Source organism: Nothoprocta perdicaria, unplaced genomic scaffold (genome assembly GCF_003342845.1).
Source record: "Nothoprocta perdicaria isolate Ctin4 unplaced genomic scaffold, notPer1 scaffold_98, whole genome shotgun sequence".
NCBI classification, from domain to species: Eukaryota; Metazoa; Chordata; class Aves; order Tinamiformes; family Tinamidae; genus Nothoprocta; species Nothoprocta perdicaria.
In genome coordinates this window covers 2561368-2574853 of record NW_020456287.1, presented here as the reverse complement: position 1 = coordinate 2574853, position 13486 = coordinate 2561368, and the positions used below count along the sequence as shown (strand labels likewise).

The 13486-nt window shown below is 40.7% G+C and overlaps 2 protein-coding genes across 2 annotated transcripts in view; one reads left to right on the top strand and one right to left on the bottom strand.

The window, feature by feature from the left end:
• The window catches only part of LOC112959289 (complement C4-A-like), a 39403-nt gene extending 37812 nt beyond the window's left edge, over nucleotides 1-1591 (top strand). Inside the window, exon 41 of the mRNA XM_026053283.1 lies at nucleotides 736-1591. Within this exon, the coding sequence (XP_025909068.1) occupies nucleotides 736-874 (139 nt within the window). The 3' untranslated portion in view covers nucleotides 875-1591. The remainder of the gene's footprint in view (nucleotides 1-735) is intronic.
• A 1188-nt stretch (nucleotides 1592-2779) lies between these two features.
• Nucleotides 2780-10173, bottom strand: STOML3 (stomatin like 3). Its single transcript, XM_026053310.1, has 8 exons — nucleotides 10103-10173; nucleotides 9729-9754; nucleotides 7247-7350; nucleotides 6365-6437; nucleotides 5484-5566; nucleotides 4200-4403; nucleotides 3117-3251; nucleotides 2780-2980 (listed from the first exon to the last, which is right to left on the bottom strand). Exons 1-8 carry the CDS (start codon nucleotides 10171-10173, stop codon nucleotides 2780-2782), a joined length of 897 nt encoding a protein of 298 aa, XP_025909095.1.
• Nucleotides 10174-13486: the final 3313 nt, after the last annotated feature.

Here is a 13486-nt window from a genome sequence, read left to right as displayed (position 1 = left end):
ACAATCTGTGAATTTGTGGAATAAATGTGTGGACCTGTGTTTACAAGAAGCTCTCAAAGCTTCTTTTATATCATCTATATGTATAGCACATTTTTCTAATTTCTCAGCATCTAATAAAAAAATGCCAAAACAAAAAAGCATATTGGAGATAGACTTTCTCTATAGGTATTTAAGCCTTAAGGGTTCCCTCTCTACACTTCTGTTTGAAAACTACTTGAGTACTTAAGTTAAGAGGACCATTTGAACAGATTTTTTTTCAACAGAGGTGTAACCTTTGAGGTTTTCTCCAGTCCGATTATAAAATGTCAGAAGTAACATGGCTTCTCACCAAATAAAAATATGCAATATTTTGAAAAATTGGGAAAAATCTTGTTGATTTGACTTGTTGACTTGCTGTGTTGAAGTATATGACACAGGAGCCTTCACTGTGTCTCATTGTTGATGATGTGGATTTTTATGATGTTCCACAGAATTAGCCCAAACTTGCCTGGTATCACCATCCAAATACAAACACAGCCAAGCTTGTCCTAACATGGCATGGAGCTTTACTAAACTTTATTCAAATCTCATTTAACCTACTGATGAAACTAGATCCAGATTTCAGACATTAGTTTTGGCCAGTGGGGCAGCTTGCCCTTGGAGATGGCTCAGCAGAAAGACACAGTCTCATGGGGCTCATGCTCTCCAGTTGTTCAGTAATGAATCACCTCCGTTATCTTTTCCATTTTCACTTAGGCTGCAGTACTTCCTTGATTCACAAACCTGGGTGGAGCAAATTCCAGAAAACAGCATGTGCCAAGCAACCCTTCAGCGGCAGGCCTGCATCCATCTGCAGGACTTCTTAAACAGGCATGACTTCCTGTGCCACTTCTGAAAAACTGTGCTGCTCCCCAAATCCAATACGTGTCTCTGCAATTCAGATTCTGCTTCTGCTTCTCTTACAAAGCCTGTAGATGACACAGACACCTGAAACGTGACAGAGCTGCTTTCGTTGCTATCTGTCCTTCTCTTAGACAGAATAAATTGTTGAATGCAATATCTTCCTGTTAATGTATATGTCCATGAATACCTTGTCAAAATTTTCAGTTATTGTACTAATTATTGTGTTTATTGTCTCTACTACTGACTGAGAGCAAGTAGGAATTCCTGTCTCCCTGTCTATAACTCAACAATGCAATTAAAAGGGATCAAGTGTAAAGAGTGTTTTTCATCACGATTTTGGTAGCTGCCCCTGTCATTACCATAGTAGAGGTGAAGAAATTTGCATGGATCAGGAAGAATACTGGTCATTTGTGGGCTTATCACATTCACTTATGTGAAAATACTCCTGAAAGAAAAGTGACACTAACTTCATGCTTCAGCATGTCAATTGTCTTCTAATTTTAATAGTGGAACAAATGACCTCACTTGTAGCAGTAATTCCCATGTGCACTTATGAAGCAGCTGAAACTGGAAGTGGCTCAGCATCATGGACAGAGAACTGGACAGAATGTGTATTGTGACCCAGGAGCCCTGCACAGGCTAGTTAGTGCTAGTACCGCACTGAGGGCACAAAATACTTCTTAATTACACTCTGTAGTCTGATCTTTCAAGTTTTCCTCTCCTCTCCTCTCCTCTCCTCTCCTCTCCTATCTTTCAAAGAATTAAATTAATTTGCATTACCTTAAGAAAATTGAAGCAATCCATGGCTTTGTGGGCTCAAAAGCACTGCTGCTTCTGTGATACGCAGAGAGCATTCATGGAGATGTAAAATTTGTCAGCAGGTAGGGAGTTTTGATGTCACAGTTATAAAGGCTTCCACAAATAATATATTAAGATGACATCAACAATCCCCAAACTCAAACCTTTCTTCTCCTAGAACAGCAGTGCCCATTAAAAAAAAATGCATTGATGCATATGCTAGGATGACAAGTGAACATAGGTTTTATTTGCATTCCTGCCCCAAGTGTATCTGCCTGAGGCAGAGATGAACAGCAGGGACATGCTGTGTTGGTGGAGCAGGCTCCCATCCTCAGATGTTCACACCACTTCTCCTGCCACTGACTGGTGAGTCCACAGATTTGCCACCTAGACTGCTTGTGTTATTCTGCAGTTAAGATAGTTCTGTGCAATACCAGAAATGATACGTCAAAGTTAATGTGGCAATCTGATGACCCTACTGTGTAGAAGGGGACAGTGGTGGGCCATCTGAGGATGAGATACGAGGCAAGCAAACCACAAAAGCATGTAGATTCATTTGCAGACAGCCCAACAGCATGTCAGACACATGAGTTGCCCAGCCATTTTTGAAGGCTGTGAACTCGGATGTTACCAGAATCTCCTACTCGACTGCCAGCACAGCAAAGATGAAAAGTGGCTAAGTCTCATATTATGAAAACCGACCTGTATCATCATGTTAAGACATCTGCAAGGAGGATAAGAGAACTCCTGTGGGATGGAATGAAAGATGCGTAAAGTAATACAGTGAAGTTCAATTTCCTCAAGGTTGGCTTAGTTTTTGAAAGTTTAAGACTATAATACCAGACACATATTCTCTTCCTTTTATTACAGAGCTGATAGAAAGTTCAGTGATATGCCAAAGAGCATATAAATCAAAGTCTTGATTCTTATAATATTTTTATGCAAGCAAAACTGTTGAAGCCAGTAAAGCAACTGCTACATATTACTTATATATGATAAAAATTGGCTGTTTTGCTCACATGCAAATCATTCAGTAATTCTACTAGTATTTCTGGAATAACATCTCTAAGTTTAGGGAGCAACTAGAATGGAAAAGTGTTTATCCCCCTCTGTTTTTCTGCCCCAAAGCCTCAAGCATATTTATAGGCAGAGGGAAGACAATGGTGGAATTATTTTCTGCTGCCAGCGTAGTTAATGTTTGCAGGTAGCGCAGCTGAAGACCCGCTGGGGACTCGGTCAGCACCAGGGAGGCCTGCTTGAGGGCTTTAGAGGCATTCCTCTCTCCTTCTGCGGCCACAACCTGCGAGTAAGAGAAATGGAAACAACACTGTGATGCTCAACAGCAGCGAACAGACACTTTTAGGATGGGGGGAAAATGAACAGGAACCTGGATGCCCAAGATAAAAATATATGGTGAATATTGCCACAGGCCTCACCTTAGCTCTTGCCTCTCGTGCGGCCTCAGCTTCAGCTGCCATCGCCCTTTGCATCGCCACTGGAATCCTGACATCTTTGATTTCCACACGGGCTACTTTGATCCCCCAGTGGTCTGTGGCACTGTCAAGGATTGTCTTAGAGACAAAAAAATAACCCAACAATAGCAGTGGTGCAGAAACAAAAATGTGCAATTTTACCCTGCCTCTTACCTGTAGTTGAGGCAGCCCTGATCTCTCATTGGGTGATATTTGTGTCTGAGACACGGAGAGGGCAACTGAACTTTTTCACTAGAAAAAATATGTGGACAACCTGTATGGCTTCTCTAACAGCAATTTAAACTTCAATCAAAGGCCATCTCAAGGTAGAGCTTCTATAAGCAACAGGTTTCTTTCTCATCACTCAAAGACTACTTGTATTGTATCATAAAATTCACTAGCTAAGTTAAAATTCTTCATTATTATATCACTAGCTAAATTCAAAATCTTTATTATTTTTTGAAATAACTCTTCTACAACAATCTGGATAGATTTCTTAATATTTTAAACAATGAGATATATATTTAAGAAGACATGAAGACTTTTTTACCAACATAAATTAAAAAAGAGAGATCATTTCTAAGATCTGATCATTTGAGACTGAGTGAGTTGGGCCTGTTCAGCTTGGAGAAGAGAAGGCTGAGAGAGGATCTGATTAACATGTATAAGTTCAGGAAGGGAGAATGTAGGGAAGAAGGGGCCAGGCTCTTCTCACTGGTGGCCAGCGACAGGACAAGGGGAAATGGGTATAAGTTGAAAAACAGGCGGTTGCATCTCCAGGTGAGGAGGAACTTCTTTACTGTGAGGGTGATAGAGCCCTGGAAGAGGCTGCCCAGGGAGGTTGTGGAGTCTCCTTGTCTGGAGGTCTTCAAAACCCGCCTGGATGCCACCCTGTGCCACATGCTCTAGGTGTGCCTGCTTGAGCAGGAAGGATGGACTAGATGATCTCTAGAGGTCCCTTCCAACCTTGAATATTCTGTGATTCTGTGATCTGGACCCCTGTAACAAATCTCCATGCCTGTCAGTGATCTCAAGAGCCGAATTTACCTGGATATTGTGTGCAATCTCTTCACGACCTGCCAGGAGCTGAGCCAAGCTCTTCGTACCCAGAACATTTCTCAAGGTTGTCTGTGCCAAGAGGAAGGTGGCTGAATGGACATCAGTGACGTTAGCGACAGCACTGACCGCACTATGGATCTTGTAGTACACCACCCCATCAACCTGGGTAGTAACAGCATCTTTCGTGAGAATCTGTATTGGAGAGATGTACAGAATTAGAAAAGAATCCAACAAGCCGTGCCACGGAAGTGGAATCATTGGTTTAGTGAGGAAAAGGCCTCAATAATCAAAAGAAACCAAGAATTTCTTTTGGTTTCTTTAACATTCCCCTAAAAAATGCCTGCAGGGAGTCCTCTCTGGAGATGGCAATGCTCCTCCACAGCATCTTTTGCCTACAATTAGGTTCTGTGTAGAAAACCTGCAAACCTTAGCTGCTAAGCCTAAATGCCCAACTGCTCTAACCACTTTACTCTCTACCTTCCATTTTGAGGGTACCACTTTTTATTTTGCCACATGTCCTCTTAGAGAAGCCAAACTACCTTGTTGGGTTCTCTAAGAAAAAGGCCTTTTGCGATTAAGGAAGGACAAGAGTAAAAGAACTCCCTCCTGGAGAACACAACAGAGGCTCCTCAGACTCCTCAGACCCTCAAGACCCTCGTTGGTCTTGGGGCCAATGCTTTACCATTCTGCTCTTCTTTTTGCTTAAGTATGCCAATTAAATAAGCAATGCCAATTCCCCAAGCAGAAAACATTGAACCTTACTGGGGTCAGAGCCTCATGCTCAGAAACTGATTCTTCAGATTAAATTCTTTTGTCAGTTCTTTTCTACAAAATGCTTAAAGAAAAGCCTCTCCATTTTTACTAGGATAAGAGTTTTTGAGGCCTGTGAATTATTTTAGGTTTAAGGTGATTTATTACATATATGTAATTTGCTTTTAGGACATATATAGAGTATATAAACAAGCAGTGATAACTTCAGTGAAAGGTTTCCTGAAGGGTGAGTTGCCAGATCCAGTTTTATTAGCACATCAATTTCTGAATTACTTACAGTATTTTATGACTTCATCTACATGTGTATGATACAATACAATTATGAATTTTTGCAGTTGATTCCCTTATCTTTATATTTTGCCTGCAATGATTTTTCAAAGTCAGAAGAAACAGCTAATAAATTCAATATAGGTGAGCAGCAAGAATAAAACAAAATACCTGCATTATCCTTGATTATGCTGGAAATCTATGTTTTATTTGTTTTAAAAGGCTGCTAGTTACCTCTTGTGGAGGAATTTTGCAGGTGACAGTTCTGAGATCAACCTTAATAAAAACATCTGTACAAGGAAGTATCAGGATCAAACCTGAAAAATAAAAACAAATAAGATAAATACATTGTTGTAAGTCTGGATTTCCCTGAGAGGGAGTCCCCACTATCTCCAATTGTCTGGAGAAGGAGACTTGGCAAAACCACGTTTCTAGCCTAGGCACTTGCTTAAGTCCCCAGAGCTAGGCAGGACTGCTGCACGCTGCCCTGCCTCCTCTCTGGCCCACAAGGACCACGAGGAAGGCGAGTATCGCTTCTCCTCCCCACTAGCACTTCCAGTTTGCCCAGTTTCACTGCACAGAGGCAGTAACTACATGGATGCAAACCTCTTGCTTTTGGTTTTAATTTGTAATTTGTAACCTGATCCTAGGCAACTGCCACAAGTCCTGGATAGATGCGGAGTGTAGCAAAGTCCCTGCCCTTGAAGCATTTACTATTTTCAAGGCGGAAGACAGCTAAGGAGTAGGCAGCAAGCAGTGTTGGATTTAAAGATCAGATAGAGCAGTCCCAGTCACTCAGGGAAAGCTGGAGGTAGAGTTAAAGGCAGAATTTAAACCTTCTAGGTCACACTTCAGCACAACGATATCTATTATCAAGGTTTTACATTTTTTTGTGTGTGTTGTGTGGTGACAAGAGGATGGCATCACCATCTAACCAGGAAAGCAAACAGCACAGTCACAGGCTTGTAGGTAAAGGAATTACAACAACAAGGTCCTTTTCATCTGCCCGTGCTATGAAGGATTTTATAGGTCTTTGCAATTCTCTGTAAAATAAGAGCATTTTAGTAGAATAAAACTTAGCATTATCTTAATAGAATAAAACTTCTTGCAGTTACCTGGTCCCTTTGCTTTCTTAGACATTATGCGTCCCAGCCGAAATACTACAGCACGTTCATATTCTTTGATGATCTAGAGAAATACTTTAAAATTAGAATTCAATAACTAATTCTATTCTTGCTTTCTTGTCTGACTTATTTTTAATCTTTGACATACATTTTAAAGGTGAAAATAAATATAATAAGTAAAGAAAAAAAAATCTGGAAGTCTAAACATTTTACTTCTTCTTCTCACCTCATTCTTTGCTGGGAAAAGTCAACCTTTGTCCCTGCAAATAATTACAATCCAGACCAAATACACAAGAATTGCCCCTGTACTAATGGAGCTACTCATAGCTTTGCTTCAAAGCCATGAGGAACTGTACGCAAAGTAAAATATCTCTCACATTTTATAACCTACCCAACCACTTCAGTCAGGAAAATCACCCTAGAATCTCAGCTAAAACAGATTTCTTTAAATTAATTGTATTATCCCCATGTGTTGAAAGGACTGTAGCCTTAAGTCGACCAGCTTCTGAAGGCAGGGGCTTGTTCCTGTTTTCATCAGTACCTTTCATCACTGTTATTGGCAGCGTGAAATCAGTGTTCTCTTTAAAATTTTGTAGATTTAGTCAACCAGTACTGTTGTACAGTAGGGAAGTCTAACTGGTGATGGATGCTGAGATGAGAAGAAATTAAACAACTAAGCAGTGGTGATACAGGAAGTCTGTGGAAGAACTTGAAGCTCTTTGCCTCAAACACACAATTTCAGTGTAATACCTTACAATTTCCAGAAAACAAATGTGAAATACTTCCTTTTAACATGGTAAATAAAACATAACATATAAGTAACAAGGGTGATTATAGAGCATTCTTTATATTCTCCAAATCCCTATAGCATACCTTGATACAGGTCCAGATGGAAATAGGAAAGGTAATAAGCACAAACAGGAAAGAAAGGGAAACGAGGATCCATCCACAGATACCAAGTCCTTCCCGCCTGTCAGCTACAGAAAAGTGAAAAACAACAAATGCAAATTTTGAGATGAATTATCTGAGGGGCATAGATCTAGCTCTCTGCAATAAGGAGAAGCTGCAATGTCCACGGGCTCATTCCTACTTTCCTACATGCACTAAATGCCATAAAGTATTGAAACAAACATCCAGACAGACACCTCTTCTGCATAAAAGGCTAAAAGGTTCAAAAAGTACATTTTACAACAGGAAATAAAGAGGAAAAGTGAAAGACATTGTCAAGACTGTGAGGATTAGGAGAAATAAATCAAGTAAAATATCGGACATGAATCATTGTCTGTGTGCCAGGATAGTACTAAGCAGGAAATACAGACAATGAGAGGAACTCCTGCTTTCTTTAGATGAGGAAGACTGGTGGACCAGTTCATCCTCTGGAAGACAAGCTTCTAAATCTGGTCTTAACAAAATGTGCATTCACACTTCAGTTAGTCCTTTCAAACTCTTCTCATTCCAAAATATTGTTTTATTTTAGTGTCTGGAATGAGAGCAGTGCTGAGTTCTTCAAGTTTAGGAGGGTCTTCTGTAGGGGGCAGGGGATGAAGGAGCTGCCATTCAGAAAAGGTAGAGCAGCTGGAGCTTCTGAAACCCACATGGAAGAGGTCTGGAAAAGGGACAGGAGCAAAACTGGACAGTGCTGCCACAAGGACAGAGTGCTGATAAGCCATATATGTGTGTGTACATATATATATATATATATATATGCCTTGGATTGGTAGAGCTGCTATGAGAAAAGCCAAGGAACGAGGGAGTTGCTGGGTGAGCCTTGAGCCAGAGGAGGGTTTTGCAGGCTTGGCCTTCAGAAGAACAGAAGCTGAAGGCAGATGCCCAGGCTTGAAACCTCCCGTCTGCGCCCAGTAAAGACAGGAGGAAAGGTTGAGGGCTCAGAGGCTTCCCTGGAGAATGGGCAGTGTTTAGTAACCCCTATGCTGGCCTTGTGTTCATGCACTGGGCATAATGCATGTGGAGAAGCCTAACATGTTCATGGGAGCCCCCATACAAGGCTAATTCCTTTCTTATGTCTGCTTTTATTACAAATAATGTCAAAACCAATCCCCATTTTTATACACAAATTCTCAGTAGTTCAGGATATGCTTCTTCAGAAAAAGATAGGAATTATTGACATTATAGAAAACTCAGATATAGATAGAAATGGATAAATAAAAAGGTCGAAGCACTTTACAGTTCTTGAGAAGTACTTGTCACGCTGTTAGGCAGCATGAGGATATCTGGTGTGTAAGGCAAACTCGAAGAGGAGAGGCCCCTGGAGCCGCTGGCAGAGCTGGACTAACTGGTTTGTCTGGTTATGCCGGCAATCCCACATGAAACACCAAATACTCCTTCTCCAGCTCTTCTCTCTCAGGTAACTTGTGCCTAGCAGCACTGAGCTCTGAGAATGAAGTTGTATTGGCTGCAAACAAGGACACTGCAAGAGGGCCCTTCGCTCCTTGTAGATTTTCCTTTGGTACCTCTGAGGTTCCTACTACCCACTTCATCATTCACATATAAATAAGCTTCTGCCCAAAAGCGCCAAGTTTCAGGTCTTCCTATGAATGCTTTCCATGAGAGCTGGGGGCATAAATTTTGCCAGGAAAGTTAGGAGTCTGACTTTGGTTCTGACTTTTTCTGACAATGGAATAATTTGAAGTCTATACTTGTTTGCTGAGCCACCTCCACAGGAATGATTTGAGCAGTTCAGTTGAGTAAATTGCCACACAAAACTTAAGGTCATATATTTGAAGACAAGACCTCAGATTCAGTGTGCAAATGGCTTTCACAGCCATTTGACACTGTGATGTCTAGTAGTGGTGGGTTAGGCTTCAGCAGCACCTGAATTACAGCAGGTACAAACATCTGAATTGACTCAAAATCAGTAGAAAGATCCTTAATCAAGGAAAATCATAGAATACCAATTATGAATAACAACATCATTCATAGTTGTTAATGCAAAGAAATAGTAATCAGAAAGGGGTGTTTTATGCACCAGAACAACATGTTATGCACTATTTCATCTAAGTTATTAGTACACAGAAAAATGCCTCAAAGTTCTGCAGTGCCAGACTTGCCACCACAGTAGTTTTGGCTTTTAGCATCATGTACCAACATCCATCTGATCATAGTCTGAAGATCCTTGATCTCTAAAAGGGATAACACTACCCTGGGAAAGAAATGCACATCCAAAGCTTGACAAAAAAAAAAGCAACTGAATCACTCTCCATAAGGGCTGCCCTAGGGTTCCCAATCTCAGCACTGAAAACTTCAATTCCCATGAAATATCCTTCTAAATAGTGAAGTCAGGCCTAGGTTTCCAAAGACCACCACAAATGTTCTCTGATTAGCCCAAAAGTTTTACCTCTTACCACAAAACAGCGGAGGAAACTAGAAAAACACAACAATGAAGAATAAGAATCTGTCACAACCCAACATATCAGTGATCTGATATGCCACACCTGCATGTTAATTATTATAATCACTGACCACCCAGGTTTTAATTCTTCATATCAAATTTAAAAGAGACATCATAAAGGCCTGAAGCCAAAACACTTTTTTTGTTTGTTTGTTTGGTATTATTCCCTTATAATCATTGATGGGGGCGGGAAGGGAACAAAACAGGGTGGGGAAGAAAAAAAAAACATCAAAACTTGCCAATTAAATGCTCTGTGCTGCTTTTCTTGGGTGCCTCTCTCTTGGGATCCATCTCAGGCTGGGCAGGTCAGATCTCCTCACAGCTGAGCAGACTGCATACCCTCAGACAGCAAGGTGCTCACGCACGGGCTGCAGAGAGAAGCTGGAGACATCCCCGCTCACACGGCTGCCCGTGGGGACTCAGTTGCCCTGGAGAGGAGGAGATGTTTACAGAAACAACGTCCGTTGTCTCTGATGTCACTCCCTGGTCCACTGTGGCCTCCAGTTAAGCGTGAATTTGGTCCGCTTGGTTTTACCCCAACACTATCCACACTAGAGAATTTTTTAAAAATAAATAAGATAAAAACTGAGAGAGAAAGTATTGCCCCTCTGTTGTACCCTGACTAATATTACGTGGTTTAGTTGTAGTTCAAATCCCAAAGGCAGCCAAGTCTCCCTGATGCACTAGTTAACTCATGAGAAGCTACTAAATATTTTACATTGCAATAAGCCTTAAAGACCCACCAGGTTGAACTCTGTCAGGCTAGATAATCCAAAAGCACTGGAAGCGTTTCAGCTCCAAAGTCTTCAAATTTTCCTAGTAATAACAGCATTCATCATCTTTCCAAGCTCTTCTCTTTCAACACTGAGCTCAAATACATTGAAATTGAAGCACTGACACTTCTGAGTCATTTATGCAAATCACAGCAGGGGAGAAAAAACACATAACTGTTACAAAAAAACACATAACTATTGCATGCTATTTGAGAGAGAGAGGTGTTTTTTCATATGTAATTTACAACTGGGAAATATAGTGCCTTTAATGATATAGATACCATTTCTGGAGGCATTCATCATCTAGAGTGTCCTGGAAGATCCAGGTCCAGCTTCATTTCACTCAAGTCTCCATCCACTTCAGTAATCATATTGGTCCCTGAGGAGTCATTCAGAGCTGACTGCTCCCCAGAGGAGCCTCTTCTAAGCTTTACAAAGCAAGGAAACTAAACCATTGAACAGAAGCTCTTAATCACAAAGAAAACCACAAGTTGCTTGCAAAACTGGAGCTCATGTGCTGATCTCAGTATCTTCTCCCACACATCACAAATTCCAGTTAAATTTACCTCCTGCATTTTCACGATTATTTGATCTCTCGTACTTAGCTGTAAGATCAAATCCTTTCCTGACATATGCTTAGTAATAGGGCAGTCTTTGTGAACTGTTAGAAAAACATGCTTTTAAACATATCCAGAAAGTGAAATCAATTTGCAGCACTACCCCAATCTTTTCTGTTTTTAGAGCAACTCAGTTTTATTGAAAATCATTTCATTTATTATATGCCATTTGGATGCTGCAGTCTACATAGATGCTTCTACCATCAGATAGATGAGCAAACATATTGAAAATCTAACAAAAAATCACACTCCTGTTGTTTATTGAGAATTCCTTAGGGTGCTTGTAAATATACCGCTTGAAAGAGCAAAAGGCATTTTTCTTTTACCTTCAGGAAAACAGAAAAAGCCATACAAATGTTAATTTCAGATGCATTTTTATTTCTTCTTTACTCCAAAAATTGAACGTCAAAGGCACTGCAATGTCAATCCATTCTCCCAGAGGTATGCTGGATAACAGAGTAACTAGATCTCACATCTTCAAGTGCCAAAAAACACTGTGAGAAGGAAATGCATGAGCACTCAGGGCCAAAACACAGTCTCTAGGCTGCAAGTTCGCAGCCTGGTGTGGCTTTGTGCCATAGAGCAGTGCTACAAAGAAAACCAGCATGATCCAAATAACCCAATTAGCTAAGGATAGAGGAGAGCCCCTTTGCCTTGGGTGCAACACTAGATGTTTGTGGTTGTGCAACCTGCCTGTGGAACCGCAGGGACCTGTGCACCGCTATGGCTGAAGTCTGGAGGAGCAACAAGACTCAAAGGAGGCAGGACAGCCATGAGCTACCTGTAAACTGCATATGGGCACCCCAAATTTACAAAATGTGACAACCCCTTCACAGTCTCCCTTGTTACCTTGTTGTCTCCCATTTGCTACCACTCATCCCATCACTCAGCTGCAGAGACCTAATCCTGCAGACCAAGCATCCACTGCACGATTTCTTGTTAAAATCACTGAGAAATGCAATTCAAACGCAGGGATATTTCTTAGCAGCATAGACCCCAAATATTTCAGGGAAGTTATCAGCCAGTTCTCACATGAGATTTGCAGATAACTTTAGGCTTCGGTCAGTTCAGTCTTTTTTGGGCCATACCCCGCTTTTCCTCATCTGCACTGGATATGGGGGCTATGGCTCCAAGGACAAGACTGTTCTTTTTTTGGCACCAAGTTCTACCCCCAAAATACATACCCACATATTTGGTAGGGGCTTCTCATTCGTCTCCTCTAGACTGAAATGTGGAAGGGCCAGAACAGGAAAGATAAATATTTACATCCTATTACTTGCAGGAATGTTCTCTATATTTTTTTTTTTGCTCCTCATCTCATGTGAAAATGGCATCAGCTCCCAATAGCAGAGGATGGGGGATACAAGTTGGGGCTTCCACGTTCCCAGAACATGGCTGAACAGGAAAAACAGTCAAAAGGCACCAAGAAAAAGAGAGAGTTTGCAAGAAAACAGGAAAACTCAAGCCAATGTCTGTAGCCGTTGTTCTACAGCCAAGGCCTGTAGAACAGAACATGAACTTGACTGTTCATGAGAAGCAGGAAGGAATTAGAAAAGTGATTTTACATCAGGAGGGATTTTAAATAAATGGAATTTTGTCTTAATCCCAATTAACAGAGTTTCTTCAATTTATAAAAACTTTTTCAATATGATTTACCAAAATATAAAGAACCAAAGATTATTTTGGAGAATAACTGTAGAAAGCTATGCTGCTTCTTGCTCTGTTTGTTCACTTCAGTGAGGTTGATAACAATCTTTTATCTAAAACTACATCAGCTGTGCATGTGATACTCTTTTTGATAAAAAGCATTTCCCAGAAGGTAGGCATAACAGTGTCCTTCATAAAGGATAGTTTCAGGAGAATAGTGTTTAATACAGTGGGCATTCACTGCTCCTTACTTGACTTCATTTGGAAAAGGAGGGCTTCACCTTCTAAGGTCTCTCTCAGTTGTCCAAAGTTAATTTAAAAATAAATAAATTTAAGCAACTAAAGACACGCGACCATGCAATGCATGTTTTAAGAATAAGACACAAACTGTTTACCTTCCTGATAAAATACTGTGCAGATGATGTCTAGTACTTGACCACAGTAGAGGAATCTGAGATAGCTTAACCATTTTTGATTGTTTTATGGGGTAATGGGGCTCAATTTAGAGACCAAATTCAGCACCTCAGTAAGTTTACAAAATGTTTACTGATTTTGAACTACACATGTGTTCAAGACTAAGAAGCAAAAGGCAAATTCCTTTCGCCATGAATATTTTCTTTTGCCCACTCTTCAAATGGTCTACAAACCTACAAAGATATGCTCATTA